General features: G+C 44.5%; 1 protein-coding gene across 1 annotated transcript; it reads left to right on the top strand.

The window, feature by feature from the left end:
* The first annotated feature begins 2,422 nt into the window (after positions 1–2,422).
* LOC138802557 (phosphoglycerate kinase 1) lies at positions 2,423–23,433 on the top strand. Its single transcript, XM_069985995.1, has 11 exons — positions 2,423–2,561; positions 6,596–6,646; positions 7,626–7,781; positions 8,044–8,188; positions 11,509–11,612; positions 12,640–12,759; positions 17,242–17,356; positions 18,481–18,660; positions 21,119–21,296; positions 22,653–22,751; positions 22,979–23,433. Exons 1-11 carry the CDS (start codon positions 2,497–2,499, stop codon positions 23,017–23,019), a joined length of 1,254 nt encoding a protein of 417 aa, XP_069842096.1. The 5' UTR covers positions 2,423–2,496; the 3' UTR covers positions 23,020–23,433.
* Positions 23,434–25,250: the final 1,817 nt, after the last annotated feature.

Genomic DNA, 25,250 nt, shown 5'->3' with positions numbered 1-25,250 from the left:
CTGAACTACTCACAACTAGACTAGATGGAGCAGGTGGTCTTTTCCTGCTGACAGTCTTCTATGTTTCTAACTAAATATTCACCATACTTAACAAAACACTGTTAATAATGCCAGATCTCTGTGATATAGAGGTCAGCCATAGTGATATACAGGGGGTCACACATAGTGATATAGAGAGGGGTCACACATAGTGATATAGAGGTCACACAGTGATATAGAATGTCATTGTGGGGGCATGCAATAGCAGGCACACACACACACACAGCCTGCTGCAGCCATAGCACACATACACACAGCCTGCTGCAGTCATAGCATACACACCACACACACACACACACACACACACACTTGACTTGCTGCGGCCATAGCACACATACACACAGCCTGCTGCAGCCATAGCACACATACACACAGCCTGCTGCAGCCATAGCACACATACACACAGCCTGCTGCAGCCATAGCATACACACACAGCATGCTGCAGTCATAGCACACACACACAGCTTGCTGCAGCCATAGCACACGTACACACACACAGCCTGTTGCAGCCATAGCACACACACAGCCTGCTGCAGTCATAGCATACACACCACACACACACACATACACTTGGCTTGCTACGGCCATAGCACACATACACACAGCTTGCTGCAGTCATAGCGCACACACACAGCTTGCTGCAGCCATAGCACACATACACACACACAGCCTGTTGCAGCCATAGCACACACACACAGCCTGCTGCAGTCATAGCATACAGACCACACACACATACACTTGGCTTGCTGCGGCCATAGCACACATACACACAGTCTGCTGCAGCCATAGCATACACACACACACACAGCCTGTTGCAGCCATAGCACACATACACACAGTCTGCTGCAGCCATAGCATACACGCACACACACACACACACACACACACACAGCCTGCTGCAGTCATAGCACACACACACACACACACAGCTGCAGCCATAGAACACTGAAGAAAAACACACAATCTTCTCCCAGAGAGAAAACACCACACTGAGGACAGAGGTTACAGCTACACTACTTATGTCTTCTCCTCCTCTATATTACACAGGATATCTTCATATTACACTGCTGCTCATATACAGTCATCCAGCATCCAGGAAGAGAGCAGCACAGATCTCCCCCCACACAATGGACTCTTCCAGCTCAGAAACAAACTGCCAAATATGACCGACAACTTTTCCGCGACCACCCTATGTAATAGGGCCAGTGTCCTATTAGAATGTTGCTCATAATATATATTCATGAGCAAAACTTGTAAAATTCATATCAAAATTCAATTCTACATTTTCTAAAGATTTTTTTAAAGCTGGAGTCGGTACATTTTTTTCGGACTCCAACTCCGACTCCAGCAAAAACTAACTCTGACTCCGACTGCAGCCAAAACTAGCTCCGATTCCGACTCCACGACCCTGGACCCAGATAGAGACAGCCTGAGAGGAGGAGGTGGTGGAAGGTCCCAGGGGAGAGGAGAGGGGCTGGACTAAATCTGCACACTACATGCTGCTGCCTGTCACCCCAGTCACTCCCTGCCTTTATATAAGATAAAACCCCAGGTTACTGGATAGAGGCAGTTTGTGACTGGGTGAAAGGCATGTGCAGTTTGGGGATTATATGTTGTCCTGGAGCTGCTAAACAGGGAGGCCCACCTCCTGCTCAGGGGCCCTCCAAGGGGTAGGGCCCACCGGGGGATTCCCCTGCTTCCCTGTGGGCCAGTCTGAGCCTGAATCCTAGTGTGAACCAGGCTGAACCCTGATAAGGCGCTCACCCCCAGTGCTGCCTAGGAGTGGTTGGTGCCGCCAGTTTTGCCATGATGGGGTTGATGTGTGGCTAGTTATGTGACACGATTGGCACATGAGAACTTGTATAGACTTTGTTCTGTAAATCCCGAGTGGATTTCTGGACTGTTGTTTGTATCTGACAGCAGATTCCTCAGGGCAGGTGGTATAATGGTTATTATCTATACATTACACCAGCACTGGCATGTGTTTTATTGCCGCTCTTTGTATGCACAGCCAAATAGGAAATTACTGACACCTCTGATATACAATTTAATGGTACAGAAATGGATGTAAATGACGCACTCCCCCGCTGCAGTGTGAATTCTCGCCGTAATCTGACGTATTTTATCCATTACAAAAACTTAGAAACCGGCTCAGACTTTCTCAGCGCTCGTGCTGATCCGACGTGACAGACGTGATCGGCTCATGGCGGCGGCACGCTTCGCATTGACTCACCGGCGTGTCAGTCTCCTCCGATCCCGCCTCCTTAGCGGGCGATCAGTGGGCGTGTCTACTTTGACAGATGACATCGTTATCTACCAATAGTGGAGCAGTAAGTCGTCCCGTCCTTCGCTTTGAGCCAATGAGGGATTTGCAGGGGCGGAGCCTCCGCAATGTTAAGGTGACCTGCGCCGCGATATCCCGTTGCCATTTGCGGACTGACTGGACCTGCAGCAGACATGTCTCTGTCTAATAAGCTTACCCTGGACAAGGTGGACGTGAAGGGGAAGAGGGTGGTGATGAGGTGAGCGCCTGCTCCGCACCGTGATGTGAGGTTGCGGTACCGCGTGCGGCCGGCACTGTGATAGCACCGGGCACTATGTGTGGGTGTGACTTACTCCATCCCCAACATATACATAGCAGGAGGGCATCCAGCCGGGCTCAGGCAGCCAAAGGGAGATTTTTTTTTTTCTTATTTTCTTATCTTATTTTCTTGGGAGCCCCTAGCAACCAATCAGATTCCACTTTTCATTTTCCAAAGAGTCTGTGCGGAATGATAAGTGGAATCTGATTGGTTGCTAGGGGCAACTGAGCCAGTTTCACTTTACATCAGGTGTGATAAATCTCCCCCAATGTGTTTAAAAATTTTTTTTGGGGAGTCCATAGATTCCTCCTGTTGTTCACCCATACAATCCACTAAAACTTAAGGATTGGGCATATGTAGTGCATCCGTATTTCTGTAATTACTCTTTATTTTTTTTTATTTTTTTTTATTAACATGTCAATAATAGTTCATCCTTACATTTTTTTTTTTTTATTATTATTATTTTTTTTTTTATGGATGACAAGCAGATGAGACTGCCCACTATGTCCAGGATGTTCTCCTGACTCATTGCTGGTAACAGGCTGATGGTTTCCAGTCCTGGTTACTGGACTTCCAGTCATCCATCCAGTAATATCCTACTACTATGTGACCATTCAGTTTAATGTTACTGATGGGAACCTGTCACATTGAGTGTCCAGTGCCGTCTGCAGGCAGCATGCTGTAGAGCTGATTGATAAATAGGTGTGTATGAAAAGTTTCAGGATAACTTGTCACTGTCTCATTCTTGGCAAAATAGTCATGTGGGCGGTCCTGCTCTGTGATTGACAGCTATCTGTGGATAAATGTGCATATAAAGAGCTGTCACATTTCCTACTATACTACATATAAATCTGCTCAGCTCTATCCAATGGCTGCATTATCTATGGGACAGGATCCCTTTAACAAGCTGATGGGTGTGACGCCTCTGAGAGTACGCAGCCCCTGTGTTGGTGCTCTATGGCCTATTGGCCCATTCTGAGCTACACAAATACTCAACCTAGAAATGCTTCATTGTCTGTTTTATTGAACCAGCAATCGCACATCCAGACAGTGATCATTCCTGCATCAGTATTAGTGGTGATGACCTGAGGCTGTGGATTGCATAAGATGTTCCCCACCAAGCATGGCGGACTGTGCATCACTGTTGCTGCTGTTCCCTTGTGCCCTTGTCATGTATCTGTGTGAAGGGCAGACTGAAGGTCGATGGAGATGTCAGAGCATCTCACGGGAAATACCATCCTATTATCGGCATTACCGCATCCGTGTAGTAAAAGCCAATGGGGAGACCAATTGCCTTCCAGTGTAAAGGGTGCGGTGACTTTGTACTAATATCCAGTTTCTGTATTTTGGCTAAATAGTGTTTATATTTACAATAGGTGGGCATTCTGTAAATATTTATCACTGTTACATTGTATAATTAGAATGATGGCCATTCTATTAATATTATTCTTACTGTTACACTGTATCAGTGAGGTGTCCGGGCATGAGACCTGCATCTGTAGCCCCCTGGGTGGCTACTGCTGAGGATTATGGGTTTATTCATGTATGGGTAGCTTCACACGTACCGTATTACAGTGGATCTGCAGCAGATTTCACTAAATGGATGAACCCAGCATTAAATCTGCACTGCCAAATCTGCTGTGGATCCGCAGCAGAAAATCCGCTGCGATACAGTACGCATGAAGCTACCCTAAATGTGATAGTTTTAGGCTATATTTCATTGGGTTCATTTGCAAGTATCAGTGAACTGAAGTAAAGGTCACTTTCCCTGTTCTCATAATAGAGCATGTATAAATGACCCCACAGATGTATACTGTATCAAGAAGGCCAGGAGATTTCTGCCTGGCATCCTTGTGAAGACTAAAATAGCCCTGTATGGGGGACAGAAGGGGGGCTGAGGCTTGTTTAACCTCTGCAGTGCCATGCATGTGTTACAGGAAATTCCGGTGTCATAATGAACCATGACTAAGGAAACGTGCTAACACGTGGATTGAGAAAACTGCAGTTACCATAGGATGTGATGTCTGGTATACGACCCGCTGCTACAGTCTAATGGGCCATACCATGTAGTGCATGAGAGGCAGATTTCCAGAAAATTGCATGGCTTGCTGCTATATTACTTGATGTCGTCCCAACACGAAACACAGAATATTTTACATATGCAGCATTGTTCAGTGATGGTTTCAGCCTGGCTGTGTTGCTATTATGCAATCCCCCGAAGTGCTGGCATGAGCAGCCAGTTTTTTGGCATTTTAGTGCAATTCTAAAGCCAAGCGGGAAATGAATCCCTACGCATAAATGAACAGGCCCACTATTCAGGGTGAGGTGAATGACGACCACTGTAGGTGCCGTCATATCTGGTTATATCCTTCTCTGGGAAAACCTGGTGTTAAAGACAAATTCACTGTACAGTACAGGTGATTTTAAGAAACTTTGTAATTGGGTTTATTAGCTGAAAAATGCATGAATCATGAAAAAGCAGTTTGAAGCTCTCCCCCATGTCTTCATTGTTCTCTATAGAGGGGAGGGGTGGCGGGAGATGAGGCTCCAAAACCGGACAACAAAGAATTAATTTACAGCTACATCAGGCTATCTCCTCTGACACTCAGCACTGACCGCTCTGACCTCTGAATATAGTCTTTCACACAGGTCCCGCTGTGTAATCCTTTGTTCTTTGCTGCCGAGTAATCTCCCCCCCCCCCCCCTCCCCCTCCCCTCCATAGAACTGACAGGGCCAGACTGTAAAAGAGTTGTGATTTCCTGATAAGCAGTGGATGAGAGAGAGGGAGGGGGGGGGGGGGGGGGGCGGCGCTGGGGAAAGGCTTTTTTATGCAGATAATGGCATACTTGCCTAATAAACCCAATTACAAAGTTTCCCAAAATCGCCTGTACTATTGATTTCAGCAAAAAAAATTAAACTACAGTGACACTTTAATGATGGGAAAACATCAATAACTTATTAATTATGCCAGTATCCTTACTATCAGAGGCAAGGGTTGGTAAAGGCTTTATAGTACGGTCTATTCAGTGCAAGGGCATGTGTTCTAGCTTGTCAGGGCACACAGCCGAAATAACACTACAGTAACTGTGATCAGTTACCAGGGGTGTTATCCCAGTATACAGACGCTTGTCTGCTGTCCCATTGTATTGGCTAGATGTACAGTGGCCCATTCCGCATACAGGTATTCCTGTAGTCTACAATACACCATTTGTTATAAGGTAACCTGGTAGACCATACTGTGTTACATTTTGAAGCCTCTCCCTTGGCTTGCTGTAGTTTTGTCAGAGACCCAACTTCCGCTGTAGCCGCTGAGTCACCATGCAGCGTGTTCACTGCTATTGTAGATGGCTCATAATGAGGAATTAACTCTAAAACTGCTAGGGCTTGTCATAAATTGAACTGACTACCAGGAAGCAAAATGGCTGTCCAGGGAATAATTCCATTTGGAGGAAGACATGCTATGATGGGATGTGCCCATGTCTTACAAAGCAATGGGTGATGGTGTCATTCTAGAGTGGGTATTCAGTTCAGCAACTTTGCACATGTAACACTCCTTCAAAGCAAGCATGTATGTAGGATGTCTGTACTAGCTGATCCACCAGCTTTCTGTATGGGTAGTGTTGCCAGCGGACATCAGTCACCAGGCTGTCAATAGTTTGCAATAACTGCATTATTAATGCACCAAGTCATTTATGATTCTCTCGCCTAAATGAAGCCCAGGCATGCCGAAACAATGGAGGAAACTGATCCCTGGTGGCTGTGTAGGCTCTCGTTCAACACACACTGAAATAACTACGAAACCATGTGCACAGCCTGGCCAGGAGGAGCAGCGGGTATAGGTAGTATACAAGTGTATAGTGTTTGTTGGGAGCCTAATGTTTGCATGGCTTAATATACGTCTGCAGTCGACATGTTTTCTTTAATACTTGGTATTAGTTTGAAGCGAGGAATTAACTTTCTATTTCTCTTCTAGGGTTGACTTCAATGTTCCTATGAAAAATAACCAGATTACTAACAACCAAAGGTAAGCTGAAGCTTCAGTGACTCATTGATCTCTTGTCTGCACCTCAGGAGTGTAAAGTTATTAAAATGCGTATTACGACCTCTGTTCTCTATAGGAGAGAACACTATCCCTCTGTTCTCCTTTGACTATAGGTGACCTTTATTATACCAGGCTTACTACATGGACCACCAGAGCGACTCCATACAGCTACACTTCTCTGAAAATTTAAAATTATTTACACAGACTAGTGTTAAGTGTTACTGTAATTTAACCTCTATCTTGTTGCACAGACATATCAAACATTAAGATTGGTTGGGGGCTCTGTGATGAGACCCCCTCTGATCCCTAGTTTATAGCCAGGTAAAGTGTCACGGTGAGCTTTACTCTCCAGCCAGCTACCCTATGCAGCTCATTGCAGGGGAGGTGCTCCATTAGAATTTTGATTGGCTGTCCAGGTGGGGAGTGAAGCGCGCAGCTTCACTATTCTCCTGGCTAGAAGTAATGGCCAGAGGGTGTCTCGGCACGAAGACAATCTGTGCATCAGGACAAAAGTTAAGTGACAGGAACGCTTTAACAAATCCATGCTCTGCATGGCTTCAGATCTGCTATGGGTTCATAGGACATAATCCTGCACCTGCCCAGCAGTCCACAATCTGAGTGAAGATACATGCATACTACAGAATTTCCACCCAGCAGAATCCACTTGAGGTCTCTGGAAATTCTGTATTGTGCCTGTACCCTCATGGTGAGGTCCCTTGGTATATAGAGCTGCCATAACTGTCCGGCTCAAGTGATAGACCTGTCCTCTGTTCTTGGACACCAATACTAGCATCTACCGGTTATCTCTGCTCACTACCACTTCCATTGTATATTCCAATCTTTCTGCTTTATTAAATTGGCCTTGTATATTTAAGCATGATAGTAATATCTGCTGATAGACCTTTTCCTGTTTTGTGAAACTGCTGATGTGTATAGTTTGCTTTTTGTCCCTGATCTCTAGGATTAAGGCTGCTGTCCCCAGTATCCAGCACTGCTTAGACCATGGAGCAAAATCTGTTGTTCTGATGAGCCACCTTGGCAGGCCAGATGGCATTCCTATGCCAGACAAGTATTCCCTGGCACCAGTAGCTCAGGAGCTGAAGTCTCTTATGAATAGGTAATTCTTTGTTTCAGCTTTAAATAAAAATATATTTGGTTGCAGCTTTTCTTATTGATATACATATTAGTTGTCTCCTCAGTATGTACTAAGTCTCTTTGCACTTGGGGAATGCAGTGTAATGCTTATCAGCAATGTTCATACATATGATCTGTGTTTGAGACTTGTAGACTAGTCCTCATGAGATGGTGGTCTATGTCTTCATGATGGTATATTTATATTAAGTGCTGACAGTCTTTTCCTTCCTGCATTCATTGTACAGAGATATCACGTTCCTGAAGGACTGTGTGGGACCAGAAGTCGAGGCTGCCTGTGCAGATCCAGCCCCTGGGACCATCATTCTTCTGGAGAACTTGAGATTCCATGTGGAAGAAGAAGGAAAAGGCAAAGATGCTGCAGGGAACAAGGTGACAAACAATGCAAGAAATGTGTATACCCCGACCAGCCAAACCTCACTCCGCTCCACCAACCAATCTCCCACACCATCTTAGTCTTTAGAACCTGTTTGCCTTACACATTCTCTGTCAGGACAGCCACTGGCCTCTGCTCTTTCCTAACTGAGGTCCATGTTAGAACATCAGGTTTAATATCTATCTGTTGTGCTTTTGACCCCCTGACATTTTACTGAAGGTCAAGTAAAGAGTCTCTTAGCTGCTTTCTATTTTAAGCAGGGTTGACCTGTTGTAACTCCTGTCCTTGAGTATTTCTCCTACTGTACAGGCGGATGAATGCTGACCTTTACTCCTGTGACCTTTACTGGCTGAAACAAGAGAACCAGTATGTGAACTTTTACAGGGTTCACTTGAGATCAAGCAGTCTCTTTTCACTTCTACCAGAAATAGAGATGAGCGAACCAGGTTCGAGTCGATCCGAACTCTATCGTTCGGCATTTGATTAGCTGGGGCTGCTGAAGTTGGATAAAGCTCTAAGGTTGTCTGGAAAACCAATGACTATATCCATGTTTTCCACATAGCCTTAGGGCTTTATCCAACTTCAGCAGCCACCGCTAATCAAATGCCGAAAGTTCGCGTTCGGATCGACTCGAGCATGCTCGAGTTTCGCTCATCTCTAACCAGAAACTATTTTCTGATCAGATCCTAAACAGCTTAATCGACTACATTTTAATGGGAACTTCTTGCTAAAAAGTGCTGGCCTCAACCCTTTAAGCACCAGGCCAATCTGCATTTCTGCGTTTGTTTTTTCCTCTGTGTTTTAAAGGCACTTGCATTTTTTTTCACCTACAGACACACATGAGCCCTTATTTTTGTGACACTAGTTGTACTTTGCTACGACAGACTTAATTTTTCCATAAAATATGCTGTGAAACGAAAAAAAAAAATTACTTGTGCGGTGAAATTGAATGGGCCACTTGAGGCGTAATTTATTTTTTTTTTTGCACCATGATCTATACTTTCTGTCCGTAGCTTGATTGTAGGTGACTTTTTTTGTTCACTTTTTAGTTTTTCCAAATTTGATGTGACCAAAAATCAGCACTTTTTTGCACTTGTGCCGCTTTAGTGTGCAAGATAATCAATTGCAAAACTTAGTTGTTCAGGTGATTCTGCATGCGGTGATAGCAAATGTTTTATTTTGATTTATAAAATGGAGAAAGGTGCTATTTAACCCTTAGACGACCCAGGGCGTATAGTTACGCCATGGAAGTCTGTCCCCAGACGACCTAGGGCGTAACTGTACGCCCTGGGTGTTTCTCCGGCTATGAAGCGTGCTCCGGAGCGGAGCGCGCTGTATAGCAGGTGGGGGCCGGCTGCAATCAGCAGCCGGAACCTCACCGGTAATGACACGCTGCAGCGATCGCGCTGCCACGTGTCATTAACTCCTTAAACAGCGTCCCTTAAACAGGGAGTCCCCTGTCACTTACCGATCGGGTCCCCATCGGTAAAACGGACTGCCGGAGGTCTCTTACCTGCCTCCGTGCAGTCCGATCGGCGATCTGCTGCACTAAGCCTGCACAGGCAGGCTCAATGAGCAGATCACCGATAACACTGATCAATGCTATGCCTATGGCATAGCAATGATCAGTGTAAAAATCCAAGTACTGGATATAAAAGTCCCCCAAAGGGACTTCAAATGTGTAAAAAAAAAAAAAAAAAAAAAGTTAAAAACACTAACGCACTACCCCAAAGCCCCTCCCCCAATAAAAGTTGAAATAACCCCCTTTCCCATTATATAAATAAAACATATAAAAAGAAATAAAAAAATAAACATAATATACCGTAGCGTGCGTAATTGTCCGATCTATTAAAATATAACAAGCGTCATTGCCAACGGTTAACGGCCTACACGAAAAGAGGGAAAAAAGTGCGCGGATTACCGATTTTATGTTACATTATATATAAAAAGTGATCAAAACGTCCGATCTTCACAAATATGGTATTAATAAAAACTAGAGATCATGGCGGAAAAAATGACACCCCATACAGCCCCGTAGGTGAAAAAATAAAACCGTTATAAGTCACAATAGTCCCATTTTATTTATAATTGCCAAAAAAAAGATTTCATTAAAAAAAAATATATAACATGATAGAATCTGTGTAACCTGCATGTGGTTGTGTTCGCACTGACCTATAGAATAATTGTAATCATGTCGCTTTTACCATATAGTGCATTACGTAGACACAGGAACCCCCCAAACGTTACCATTATTGCATTCTTTTTTGCAATTTCACCAACTTATATCTTCATAAATAATATATTTGGGATTCCATCATACATGTTATGGTAGAATGAAAGATGCCATTACAAAGTACAACTATTCCTGTAACAAATAAGCAATTACATGGCCCTGTAGATAGAAAACTGAAAGTGCTAGAGCTCTTAGAAGGGGAGGAGGGAAAAACGGAAACACTAAGATCAAAATTTGCGCGGTCCACTGGGTCATTTTGGGCCTCGTCCTCAAAGGGTTAAACTTATTATGGTTTTTTTTTTTGTTTTTTTTTTTACTTTCATTTGTAGCACCCCAGGGGACTTCTATAAGCAAGGCACTGATTGCTCAGAAATCAATGCAGTACTTATGTACTGCATTGATCTCTATTTAACCAGCACTGTTACTATGGGCTGCTATGGGATCCGTGTCCTAGTCGCTGAGGCCTGGCAAGAAGAACAGATTGCATCGCAATCCCACCACTAGACCACCAGATGGGTTAACAGCATTTAAATTAATTAGCTGGGTGCGGTGATCTGCTGGTGCCAGCTGGAAGCAGTGGGATCAAGGCGTGACACCTCTGGGCCCTCCCTAGTGGCACCATGATGTACTCTTGCGTCATTGGTTGTGAAGGGTCTTAAAGGGATTATCAAAGATTAGAAAATCATAGCTGCTTTTTTTTCTGAGTTGTTTGTGAGTGATATTACAGTGTGAGACAATTTGGCTCAATGGTATAGAGCTGCAAAACCACACAAGACAAAAGTGGTGCTGCTTTGGGAAAAAGCAGTGATGGTTTTTCCTAATCTTTGATACCCTTTTACTTTTTAACTTCAAAAGTTTTGAATGGTCTGCATCTGGGTGTTCAGACTCAACCAGTCAGTTCAGAGTGGGGAGATGAATCTAGGGAGTTTTTTTTTTTTTTTTTTTTGCAGCATGGGATGGTCCTAGAAGTTTACAACTGGCGTTCATCTTAGATATGAGCCATTACCTGCTTCTGTGATCTTTTGTAGTAGTCTGTTTATAATTTTATGCACTTTTTTTTATTTTATTTTTCATTTTTTATAGACCAAGGCAGATCCTGCACAAGTGGAAGCTTTCAGGGCATCTCTGTCCAAACTAGGAGACATCTATGTTAATGATGCCTTTGGGACAGCACACAGAGCTCACAGGTAATGACGCAGTGGCTTCCAGATGAATGAATGCAGGTGATGTAGTGGTAAATTGGTTGCTTCCTCCATGTGTACTGCAGTCTCAGGAGTACTGCTACACTAACTGGAGAGCCTGGAGGGAATAGACACGGTTGCTTCAAAACAACTATAAACCATATGGGTGAATTTCCTGGATCTTGGGGAATTTGAGGTCCATGATGCTCTTTTGTTTCTATGTAAGCGGCATTCGTTGTTGCAGACCTGCAGATGAGAGGTTGTTGCTGTAGGTTTACTTGCTTTTTATTTATATTGGCCAAAACTAAATTTTGTAGTATTGCATGGTCTTTGTTACACAATCAGTGCATGTGTGAACCATTAAGCAGGGGCAATGCTACAGGTTGCTGTTGGCAATTTCAGGTTGCTGTTGCATGCTTCTGCTTTATCTTATGCACCTGCATAGTGTGAATAGTGGTATTGGTTGTGGTGGCCATTTCTTGTTTTTCCTTGATCTTCTGCACTGGCCTAAAACCTGTGATGTGGTAGGGATTGTGCATATAGTGTTTTAGCCACCCATCTTCATATGAAGGCTAGAACCTTAGTAATATATGGATGGCTGCCAGCCTGGCAGATGGTGGGCATTCTTTCTCCATCTCGATTTTCAGTGAGATGCATGTAAATCTGTAGAAAGTCGGAAGATATAGATCACCTTATTGTCTAAATCATAGGTGTCAAACTCAGGCCCTTACTAAACTACAATTCCCGTCATGCTTGGACAGCCTTAGCTTTGGCTGTCCAGGCATGATGGGAATTGTAGTTTTGTACTGGCTGGAGGGCCTGAATTAACACCCTTGCTCTAAATCTTGTTCAAAAGATCTACAAGTGGTCCAGGTTTTCTGTATGGCCTTGCAATTAAGAGTTCCATTGACAAACCTTTATCGCCATTCTTTGGTAGATGACAAATGATGGGAGATGTGCTAGTATAGTCAGCATGATACATGATCACTCCGTGCAGCACCCAGGTCTGTTAACATGGTGTCATCTCTTCTAGCTCTATGGTAGGAGTTAATCTGCCCCAGAGAGCAGCTGGATTCTTAATGAAGAAAGAGCTGGATTATTTTGCTAAGGCTTTGGAGAAACCTGAGAGACCATTCCTTGCCATCCTTGGAGGGTAAGTAAGTGTTATTATAGATTAATGTGTAGTATTAGGGCTTTCTAATGGTTTTGACCTGGAAATGCTTATGTTACAGTTTTCACATTGCCTTTTTTCAGAAATGCTTGGCAGGTTAACTATGAAGGTTATATTTTTTTTTCAGTTTACTGACACTGTACAACGTGTGTGTGTGTATAATATATATATAAAACATCCTATCCTTACCTCTGCGCTCCCCCAGTGTCCCCCGCTAACAGCACAGCCTCCACTTTCAAGACTTGTCCTGGGAGTGACAGCATGCTCAGCCAATCACTGACTGAGACTGGATAGCCCCACAGCCAGTGATTAGCTGGTCGGGCTGTCACTCCTAAGACAAGTTCTGAAAAGTGCAGGCTGTACAGCCAAAATGCCAGACTACCCCTTTAAAACTTTAGTGGGAGCTGACCTACAGTAAACCAGCATGGGCACCACACAATAGACAGCAATGTCTGCTGTGGCACAAACAGCTGATTGGCAAGGGTGCTGGGTGTCAAAAATTTCTCATTTATATGGTAACACTTGCCCTTTTATATGATCAGAATTTCAGAGTTTACACAGATTTATCTGACCAATTTGGAAAGCCAAAGCCAGGAATGGATTTGAAAAGAATCAGTCTTTCCTTTATGGCCTGATCCCGGTTTATAATCTGTTCCTGGTTTTGGCTTCAAAAATCTGTCAAATCTGTCTGTGTAAACTCTCTTTAAGGCTATGGTCACACAACTTATTTTTTGTATTAATTACGGCAGTTGTTGCAATTTGCAACAACGGCCATGATTAATACAAAAGATACGTTACATAGAGGGAATCCCGGCTGGAGTGTTTGCACATAGTATACACTGGATGCAGGCACACATCCCAATTTAACAGAAATTAAGTTCATCTGGTCAGTACTGCAGTACTGGTCGGGATGATCTTCACTGACACAAGCCGTTCTGTGACACGGCCGTTGTCTTATGTAGTGTAAACCCAGCCTAATTATGCTTTTTGCATCAGATTGGTCAGAAGTAGGCAACATTTGTAGCAGTCGTTCTCTGGGCTTCGTCTAAGTATACATATTAGCATGAGCAGTCATGAATCTCGCTCTGGCTGCTTCTATTATGCAAAACTCCTACTAAAGTATTTACGTAAGACTCAATAGACTTTGACCCATTGCAGCAGTTCTCTGCTTGGTATTTTAGATGACACAAACAAGAAAAAGAATGCCATAAATTAAAGAGGATGGCACATCCAGAGTAAACAAACTATATCCAAAAAATTGCGTATAAGAAATATAGAAATCTTTATTGATAAATAGAGCAACAGGTGCCAAACACATTAAAATCATTTAAAACACACACAACACATAAGGGACTGCAAGATGAACACAGACCCAAAGATACCCCGACATGAACAATTGTAATGACCCCTCCCCCCAAAAGTTATTATGGAACAGGCTGCTAAGTCAAAAAATTAAAGGAGAAGTCCGGCGAAAATTATTTTTTTTATGTTATTACTTATGGAAAGTTATACAATTTTCTAATGTACATTAATTATGGGAAATGCTCATATACTGCTATTTCCCTTTATTTAGTGTATCAGGAAGTGTTAGAATTATCTCTGAAGCAGTGACGTCACGACCAATGGTGTAATTCCTATGGAGTGTCCAGCAGGGGGCGCTCTATATATAGAAGTCAATGAGTACCATTGACTTCTATATATAGTGCGCCCCTGCTGGACACTCCATAGGAATTACAGTGTATGTAATGTAATGCACTGTACTGTTGTGACTTTATGAATACATTTATGGAATACTTTGGGGAGCAAGTGTCCTTGCTCCCCAAAGTATCCCATAAATGTATTCAATGAATACATTTGCAGGGCACCGAGCAGGGAGGGAGAGAGGTGCTATCTACCTTCCCCCTCCCTGCTCGGTGCTGGGAACATATACAAAGCACTACTCCCCCATTATCTGCAGATAATGGGGGAGTAGTACCTTTTGCTATCCCTATCACCGCCTGCGCCGCCGCCGCTCACACAGGGGCTGCTGTTCATGCCCCCCGCCGCTCCCCCTCCTCCTCCCGGCATCAAACTTACGATCGCGCTGCTGATTCCCCGCCGCCCGCGCCGCTCCTAACTACCCGCCCCGTTCCTGGCCGCCGCTCTCTGCTCATGCCGGCCGCGTCAGCCCGCCCCCACCCCGGCCGGGGACACCAGGAAGCGCCGTGCTCCCGGCCGGGGTGGGGGTGGGCTGACGCGGCCGGCATGAGCAGAGAGCGGCGGCCAGGAACGGGGCGGGCGGGCGGGTGGCGGGGAATCAGCGATGAATAGCAGCCCCTGTGTGAGCGGCGGCGGCGCGGGCGGTGATAGGGATAGCACAGGTACTACTCCCCCATTATCTGCAGATAATGGGGGAGTAGTACTTTGTATATGTTCCCAGCACCGAGCAGGGAGGGGGGGAGGTAGATGGCACCTCTCTCCCTCCCTGCTCGGTGCCCTGCAAATGTATTCATTGAATACATTTATGGGATACTTTGGGGAGCAAGGACACTTGCTCCCCAAAGTATTCCATAAATGTATTCATAAAGTCACAACAGTACAGTACAGTGCATTACATTACATACACTGTAATTCCTATGGAGTGTCCAGCAGGGGCGCACTATATATAGAAGTCAATGGTACTCATTGACTTCTATATATAGAGCGCCCCCTGCTGGACACTCCATAGGAATTACACCGTTGGTCGTGACGTCACTGCTTCAGAGATAATTCTAACACTTCCTGATACACTAAATTAAGGGAAATAGCAGTATATGAGCATTTCCCATAATTAATGTACATTAGAAAATTGTATAACTTTCCATAAGTAATAACATATAAAAAAATAATTTTCGCCGGACTTCTCCTTTAAATGTGAAATATACAGACAATGACGTGTGAGCCTATATCCTAAGAGTGTAAATTCAGCCATGTATGGCTAACCATAAAAGAATTTGTAACGCCATAAAGGGAGGTCCATGTCTAGGTCCACTGAACCCCACGCGTTCGTCTCAGCACAGAGACTTTCTCAAGGGTATTGATGTCATGCAATTATCACATATAAATAGCACCCGTGATTAGAAAGATTGGTATCCATACTCACATGCTACTGATTGTATTAAGTCCCCCATGAGGTATGGTCTGCTCTGCATTCCTAAACATGGCCGCCGCGGCGTCTCCGGACTCGCACCACACATGTGTGAGCCCGACAAACACTCCCCCTATGATGTCAGACATGACGTAAGTTCTGCCCAACTTTATTGAACACACTATGAACAACTCGATCGGAATAGATCTAAAAACAGTGTAGTTTAGTGATCGGGTTGCCTCCTCCATATGAGTATACAGAAAAAAGAGAAAATGTATAGAATGAAACATATATAAAAAAAAAAAAAAAAAAAAAAATGAAATAGAAACAAGCAATGACCCATAACAAGGAACCAGTAAAAGATAATGAATGAAAATAAAAATAAAAATACCACTCATGAAAAAATCATATATCATATTATCCACCAAAAAAAACAGATTATAAAAAATATATATATATATATATATATATATATAATATACACACCCCTTCATCTGAATACAAAAAACTCCTACCGGCGTATACATCTATAGGTGTGTGTGGTGCACAAACACGTAATGGCCCCAGGAAAATTTTTATGCCGGTATGGTATTTTAGATGAATTGCAAAATGCTAAGTAGTAAGTGGCTGCTATAGAGAAGCCTGTTTATTCTGCAGTTGTATTGTATTGCATTATATCGGTTGCTGTGCACTTCAGTTTTAATAGATAACTTAAAAAGGTTAGGAGATAGGAGTGTGGACAGCCTTGGCCTTCTGATATCGGTGAATGTGTGAATTCAGCAGGTCTGGCTTAGGAGGGGGCAGCATTGGGGTCTCACTAAGAATTTACAGTGTGTAGGATACAGTAAGGAGAACTGGTTGTTATGGATGAGGGATGCCATCATTTAGGGTTCACACATGAACCTGAATGATCTGCATTTAAATCCCGCTGAATGGAAAACATGGATACAGCCTATGATACAGCCTATGACAAGTTTATTTCAGAAACCATGGTTTGTCAGGATGCATGGGGAGGAAGCAAGTTTAAATAATATTGCTTAAAATTTAGGGCTACCTAAAGCAACTCCTCTAGTTTCTTGTCAAGGTTTCTTGTCAAGGAGTATCTTTGGGCATTATTGTCTGCATTTATTAACCTGCAGCTAAAAATGTTCCCTTGTAGGCAGAAGTAATGTTCTTGCGCTATGAATGGCATCTTATAATCCTACCTCAATCTGTTGGCTAAGGGAAGTTTATTACTCAGGTTGGATAATCTTCATAGCACAGGTCAGACTTAGGGCAGCAGGAGAGTTACTTGTACATATGACTCTATAGGATTGCAGCAGATGTTTTATACAGAGTTCTTCCTTCCTTTGTTCTAGTGCCAAGGTCAAGGACAAGATCCAGCTCATCAATAACATGTTGGATAAAGTGGATGAGATGATTATTGGTGGAGGAATGGCATTCACCTTCTTGAAAGTATTAAACAACATGGAGGTACGTTTTCGTAGCACATCACCCTTGAGCTGGGTTCACTCAGCGTTAATGCTGTATGGCTCCAATGTTTTAGCAACCCACCAAAAGGAGGATGATATCTAGTGGAGACGTACAGCATTAAAGGAGAAGACCAACGAAAATTTGTATTAAAGTATTGTATTGCCCCCACAAAAGTTATACAAATCCCCAATATAAATTACAGGAAATGCTTATAAAGTGCTTTTTCCCTGCACTTACTACTGCATCAAGGCTTCACTTCCTGGATAAAATGGTGATGTCACAACCCGACTCCCAGAGCTGTGCAGGCTGTGGCTGCTGGAGAGGATGATGGCGGGGGGACACTGAGGGACACAGGGCACTGCAGGGACACTAAGCATCCCTCTGCCATCATCCTCTCCAGCAGCCACAGCCCGCACAGCTCTGGGAGTCGGGTCGTGACATCACCTTTTTATCCAGGAAGTGAAACCTTCATGCAGTAATAAGTGCAGGGTAAAAAAGCGCTCTATGTGCATTTTCCGTACTAAGTGTATATTGGTGATTTGTTTAACTTTTGGGGGGGGGGGGGGGGGGTAATAAAATACTTTTTAATAATTTCTGCCGGTCTCCTCCTCTTTTTAACTATGTGAAACCAGCTTTTGGTTTTTGTATCTCTTCTCCTCTTCTCCTCTCACTACCCCTCCTATAAAGGAAGGACTTACAGTTCCACTTCTGGAGGTTTAATGCTCTAATAAGAGACAATTCTGCATAGCAACCTGTATTTAGGATTGGTGGGGGGTTGTTTGCTCTGAATGCTCTGCTGGTTTTGTCAGCGCTGCTGTATAGACGATATGTTTGAAAAATAAGCCTGGCTTCACATTCCTCACTAGTCTCACATGGCTTGGCATTGTGGTTCTTGAATGTATGGTTGTGTTTTTTTGCTGGAAAGGCATATTAAACTTGGTTCCCATCTAAAAACCTTGCAGCCACGACTATTCACTATGGCTGTGCAGCACGTTAGGAACCCAGCAAATCTGATTTAGGAACAAACCTGCAATATTGTGACCCACAGCTGCCCTTTTTTAATATGCCATTCATTTTAGGATTCCTGTCTGTCCATTAATCTACACTTTGATTCTTGTTATCAGATTGGCACATCACTGTATGATGAGGAGGGTGCAAAAATTGTAAATGACTTGATGGCTAAAGCTAAGAAGAACGGTGTAAGGATCACCCTGCCTGTGGACTTCACCACTGCAGACAAGTTTGATGAGAATGCAAACACTGGACAGGCCAGCGTATCCACAGGAATCCCGGCAGGATGGATGGTGAGTGTGACAGGATTAAAAAAAAAATAAGGGCCCTATTACACACAGCGACAATCTGCCGAATCAGGCTGATCTGGGAGGTTATTGCTCTGTGTGATGAGGCCAATAATCAACCAAAAAGGGGTAATCTATGCAAACAACTCCCTTTCAAGATGGCTGATGTAAACAAGTCTCTGGATGGCCTTATCTGCAGCTATGTAGCTTCTCTGAGATTAAGTTGCTGATTAGCTCACTGTGATACGTCCTCCCAGCATTACAAATAAGCTACAAGTTGCAGATAGAAACTTGTTTACATAAGGTGTCTTGGAAGGGAGGAGGGAGAGATGGGGAGAGGCTCACACACAGGTTTTTGTGTCTTTAGCAGAAAGCAGCAGCTCAGAACTGGGAGAAGGAGACAGCATAGATGGTAACAAATATGGAATGAGTCTCACCAGTGTCGGGCTGGGGTATCTGGAGCCCACCAGAGGAAATGATCCTGGGGGCCCACCAATGAAAAACCAGTGAGAAATGACACATCAGTCAGTGTTTTACAGGTTGTAAAGCTGGGGGCCCACCGGAGGATTCTCTGGTGAGCCAGTCCAAAACTGAGTGTAACAGTGGGCAGCAGCATATGCAAAGTTATCACTATGTGTTAAGAAAATAATAAACCTATACTTGCCTGTCGATTCCCTCCAGTGTCCTTCTAGTGTTCTACCTGCTCACTGCAGCTGACGGCAACTTCTTTGCCAGTCTCTGAAGTGAGAGGAGGCTGCAGCGCTTTCCCGCCTCTGCGTGTCACTTCAGAGACTGGCTCAGAGGTGGCTGTGGGCAGCGGCAGAAGCTAGGACACCGGGGAGTGTGGAGAGGTATGAAGTTTACACTTTTAAGGGAAGGACTGCTCAGACATTGCTAAACTATGTGAGTGCAGCCCTTGCTGCATGTTTATAGAGCCGTGTAATAGGCTCAGTATGTGAGCGTTGCAATACAGTCCTAACTATTAAAGGTGTATTCCACTGAAACATAACAACAAGTGTGGAATCAATTGTTAAGTTTCCTCCAATTTCTGAGCTGCTGCTTTCTGCTAAAAACACATCTGTAAGCCTTTGTCTCCCCCCTCCCTTCTGAGACGTCTGATGTAAACATGTGCCTGGCCGGCTTTATCTGCAACATTGTAGCTTCTTTGTAATGCTGAGCGGAATAATCAGTGAGTTAATCAGCAACTTGATCTTGGATATAGCGTGAACTTAGCAGGTGGGGGGCCAGCTGCAGTGAGTTAGTGTTAGTGACAGGCGCAGTCACTTACCGATCGGGACCCCTGCAGTGTAACTGACCGCCGGAGGTCTCTCACTGTGCAGTCTGATTGGCGATCACTCATTATGTAGACAAAGGAACCCCCCCAAAAGTTACCATATTGCTTTTTTTTTTTTTTTTTTTTTTTACAACTTCACTAATTTATCTTCATAAACTGGGGTTCCATCATACATGGTATGGTAGAATGAAAGACTCCATTACAAAGTACAACTATTCCTGTAAAAAACAAGCACTTACATGGCCCTGGAGATGGAAAACTGAATGTGCTGGAGCTCTTAGAAGGGGAGGAGGAAAAAACACAAAAATGAAAATTTGCATGGTCCACTGAGTCATTTTTCACTTGGTCCTCAAGAGGTTAAAGGGAATCTGTCAGGTCCCTACCAGGTGAAGCTAACAGGTGTGGTACATCAGATTCCAAGGAAAATGATACAAGCAGATAGCTGTGGCACTTCAGCTTCTGGGGAAAAACACTATTTTAGAACTTTGCAAATGGCCATCAGCAAGATAAGCATCACTTGTTTTATTTCCCTACTGTCTGTCTGCAGCGCTGTACCTGTTATGGACCTGACCGATTCCCTTTAAAGGGGTTATCCAGCACTACAAAAACATGGCCACTTTTCCCCGACTCTTGTCTCTAGTTCAGGTGTGGTTTGCAATGAAGATCCATTTACTTCAATGGAACTGAGTTTCAAACCCCACCCCCCACCCAATCTGGAGACAAGAGCAGGGCAAAAGTGGCCATGTTTTTGTAGCGCAGTATTGTGTTCTCAGAACCTGTATGGCCTCACATTAGATTGTAAGTTTACCAATACTTTGTTTTACTCTAAGGCCATGTTCACACTTGGTAAAAAGCAGCTGCACATTTGGGTGTGCCTGCAATCCAGATCACCATAGAACTCAGAAGGGCCATACATTGTGTGACCTACAGCCGTTCACGCTAGCGGTCGGAAATGATTGATGTGTCAGTTAATTCCGTAGCCGTTCATTAGTCCATTATTTTAAGACCAGAACAGCTGTTTTACTTGCCAACAGCCGTTCTTGTCTTAAAAATTTTTTTGTGTGAACATGGCCTAAAACTGTGTTCTGTTTTTGGCAATATAAAATGGAACCAGTAAAGGGTGTTGCTATTCTTTTGAGGTTATTACAACATGACTGATTCTGTTTCCAGGGCCTTGACTGTGGACCAGAGAGTATGAAGCAGTTTGTGGAAGCTGTGGGAAGAGCCAAGCAGATCGTATGGAATGGACCTGTCGGTGTATTTGAGTGGGACACGTTTGCTAAAGGAACTAAAGCAGTTATGGACAAGGTTGTGGAAGTCACAGGGAAAGGCACCATAACTATAATTGGTAAGTTGTACTGTAGTGTTCGCTTTATAGGGAAACTGAAACAAGGCAAGCTTCCCAAAGGGTTTTTCCAGTACAGCAATATTGAACAGTCCTTAAAGGAACACTCTGGGCAAGGGTAAATAGCAAAGGCGGGCAGGGGGTTGTAGGAACATAATAGTTTGCCTGTTCTGGTGTTCCTAGCTGTTACCCTCCGGTCTCCTGATTCCCCGGGGTTCCTGTGTCATCACAGGAGCTACCTGCTTAGAGTGCGGCTGTGACTTTACATGACTGAGATACTGGAGCGTAGTTGGCACTGGTGCTGCAGGGGCACTGGGATGGGGTAAGTATCACTTCATTATTATGTTCCCACTACTCCCTCTGAAGGTTGGCCATCAATCTTGGGTCTGTAGTGGTCCATCTCCTGGCACCCTTGCAGTGTCAGATGCAGCCTTTACAAATTGTACCCATTAAATAGCATTGCGTGGACTTGTCGTTTTTGTTTGGGTTCAGCAACATTATCCAGACTCTTCACTCCCAGCGGATGGAAAAGTTGGGTGCTGTTGCAGGAAGTCTTGTAAAACATGGAGGCAGCCATAGCCAAGCGTGTGGGTTCAGAGAATGTTGCCAAACTTGAACGGTTTAGCAAGTCTGTTCAACACTACTGGTAAGCAATGAAGGGGACCGAGCACTCACTGAAGCACCCTGGCCTCTATCTGCAGCTTACTTGGGGGTCTCTTATTGATTATTAGAATTCTGTGTCAAATTCGATCTTAATATACAGGGAGAGATTTTTAAAAAGGGGGGGGGGGAAACAAACTTTTTGCTGTCCATCACCTGCAAATCTAAATAGTGGATACACAAATATTACTGCAGCTGGAGGATGAGATTTGTTAACCTCATTCACACTACCTACTGTAGCAGTATTCTGTATCATCCAACTTTAATATGTTACACAGCAGTCTAGAAGTACTATAGATTCAAGAAATGGTTCAAACATTCTGTCAGCTACTTTACAAATTGTAGGTTGTCCAGAGAAGAATTGATGGCCCACCCACTGTAGTTGGTGGTGTGCAGACAATGGCGGCCCTGCTGGTCAGCTGTTCAGTGCCCACATTACAGGCACTAACTGGGCCAGGAGCAGTTGGCTCCATACTCCTTGTGGTGAAAGCACAGCATTACTGCAGCTTCGGCTTCTATTAAAGTGAGTAGGAACCTGGCCTGGTCACTACAAGGAGTACAGAGCATACTGCTTTTGGCCCTGTTCTCCCTGTGGCATGGGTGCAAGGTGTCAACACTAAGTACTGGTAGCCTAAACTTTATACAAATGTTACAGTTCTGTGTTTTCAATCTTATTTCATGCTCTTCCTATAACCATAGGTGGAGGAGACACAGCAACATGTTGCGCAAAGTGGGACACTGAAGACAAAGTCAGTCATGTGAGCACCGGAGGTGGAGCCAGCCTGGAGCTTCTGGAAGGTAACTTAAAAGGGTAGTCTCTCAAAACCACCATCCATACATCCAATTGGGGCATATGGCTTTCAAAGTGGTCTCCTCCTGTCTATTGGCCAGAAGGGAGATCTGCTCTGGGAGACTTGTCCAGGCCAAAGATTACATTGGTGGCTGGTTAAATGGGTAGCATGTAATATTAATGTTCCCTGTAGGTAAAACTGTATCCTGAGCTATGTGTTTCATCCTTTTTATAGGTAAAGTCCTCCCTGGTGTGGATGCTCTGAGTAACGTGTAACCAATGAATATCAAGGAATTAAGAGCCAATCTTGAGCGAGAACTCTTGGGGTCATGTCCTGGGGAATGAAAGCTGGCGCCACAAGCACTTTACCCTTAAATCCTACGGTTCTCACCTGGACAGTTATCAAGCTACTTACTTGACAACCTCAGTGCATTGTGTAGTCTGTTGGAAGTGAAAGGGTTAACACCCTCTCACGTCACCCGTTCACAGCTTGTCTGGGCAGAATGTCGCGGTGTGTACTAGACCCCTTCTGTGTGGTGTATATTGTTTTGCTCCTAGATGTATATATTGCCCTGTAGATGTCTGTGGGGTCTGCTTTTCATCCACTTTTAAATGTATTCACTGTTTACATGGCAAACTTGGCCTCCCCAGTACAACATGCTCAGAATAAAACACCTACCTTCCATCCTTCCTGAGGTCTGCAATTTATTTTATACTGTTGAAACACATGTATGCCTGTAAACAGGGGCGTAGCTAAAGGCTGATGGGCCCTGGTGCAAAATTTTAGCTTGGGGGCCCCCCCATCTCCCCCCGATCAGGCAAAGTCCTATCTAACGTTATATCCAATTACTCTAATGTGCCACCATGTTCTAATGCCCTGTCACTGCCTCTACCTCATGTACTGCACTACTGCCCCCTATAATTAATGGACTGTACTGTCATTGTCTAATCATTGTATTCCAATCTTTGACTCTACAGCTGAAAAACTACAACTCTCATCATGAACTGCCAGTTGGAAACGATAGGGGTTGTAGTGCTGCAACCTAAAGAGCCACATGCTGCAAAACTACAACTCCCATTATAAACTGTCAGCAGGGCACGATGAAGTTTGAACTTCTGCAACCTGGAGAAGTCACCTGATATCACCTGCAGTCCTATGTAACACCACAGATAACGCAGTGATATCTCTGAGTACAGATAATGTAGTAGATGTCACCTGCAGTCCTATGTAACACCACAGATAACACAGTGATATCTCTTGAGTACAGATAATGTAGATGCAGCACAAGCTGGAGCTCAACGCGGTAAAGATACGGCCATAGGACATAGCTTGGGCCGCCAAGGCAGATGTCTGGAGAAGGGGGCGCTGGTACTTGCTGTCATCTGATTAGGTAAGAGGCCCAATCAGATGACAGCATGTGCCAGCGGGCGCAGCGGGACAGATTAGCGCAGTGCTTTCCAACCTTTTCCACCTCGGGGAACCCCTACTAAATGATGTTCTACAAAATAAGAAAACGGTCATACAGTGACTCACCGGTGACGTCTTCTTTGATCTGAGGCGTCACTTTCCCTTTTCCTCTTCATCCGGCCCAGTCCTCCATGATGATTCCTTCCAGATACGTTTCATCCCCTTAGAACCTGCGAGACAAACAATTTAGGCTCCGCACATTTCTAGCAACTTCCTTCCCTTCCTCCCTCCTGTAGGCTCCCATAGTAACTGCGCTGTGTGGTGTAATGTGCAGTAAAGTGAGTAGGAATGTGGGATGCCCCCTGTATGTAGGATTCCCTGCTGTGCCCCCATGAGCTAATAATGCCCCCAGAGGTGCCCCCATACAATAATAATGCCCCCAGAGGTGCCCTCATGAGCTAATTATGCCCCCAGAGGTGCCCCCATGAACAAATAATGGCCCCAGAGGTGCCCCATGAACTAATAATGCCCCCATGAGCTAATAATGCCCCCAGAGTTGCCCCCATCAACTAATAATGCCCCCAGAGGTGCCCCCATATACGAATGGTGCCCCCATATACTAATAATGCCCCCAGAGATGCCCCCAGAGGTGCCCCCAAGAACTCATAATGCCCCCAAGAGCTAATAATGCCCCCAGAGGTGCCCCATGAGCTAATAATGCCCCCAGAGGTGCCCCCAAGAACTAATAATGCCCACAGAGGTGCCCCCATACAATAATAATGCCACCAGAGGTGCCCCCAAGAACTAATAATGCCCCCATATACTAATAATGCCCCCAGAGGTGCCCCCATATACTAATAATGCCCCCAGAGGTGCCCCTAAAAAAACAAACATCCTACTCACCTAATCGGCGCTGTGTAGCTGCAGGCAGCAGCTCTCCTCCTCCTCCTCTTCGGGCTCCATCTTGTGAGCCGCAGGGACGGGACTTCCGGCAGACGTGATGACGTCACATCCTCACGCCTGCCGGAGAGGTCACGTCCCGGCCTCCCATAGGCTGCTGGTATGAAGTGCCGGCAGCCTATGGGAGAGAATACAGGAG

The sequence above is a fragment of the Dendropsophus ebraccatus genome, chromosome 10 (assembly GCF_027789765.1).
Source record: "Dendropsophus ebraccatus isolate aDenEbr1 chromosome 10, aDenEbr1.pat, whole genome shotgun sequence".
NCBI classification, from domain to species: Eukaryota; Metazoa; Chordata; class Amphibia; order Anura; family Hylidae; genus Dendropsophus; species Dendropsophus ebraccatus.
This window is presented reverse-complemented; position numbering and strand designations above follow the sequence as displayed.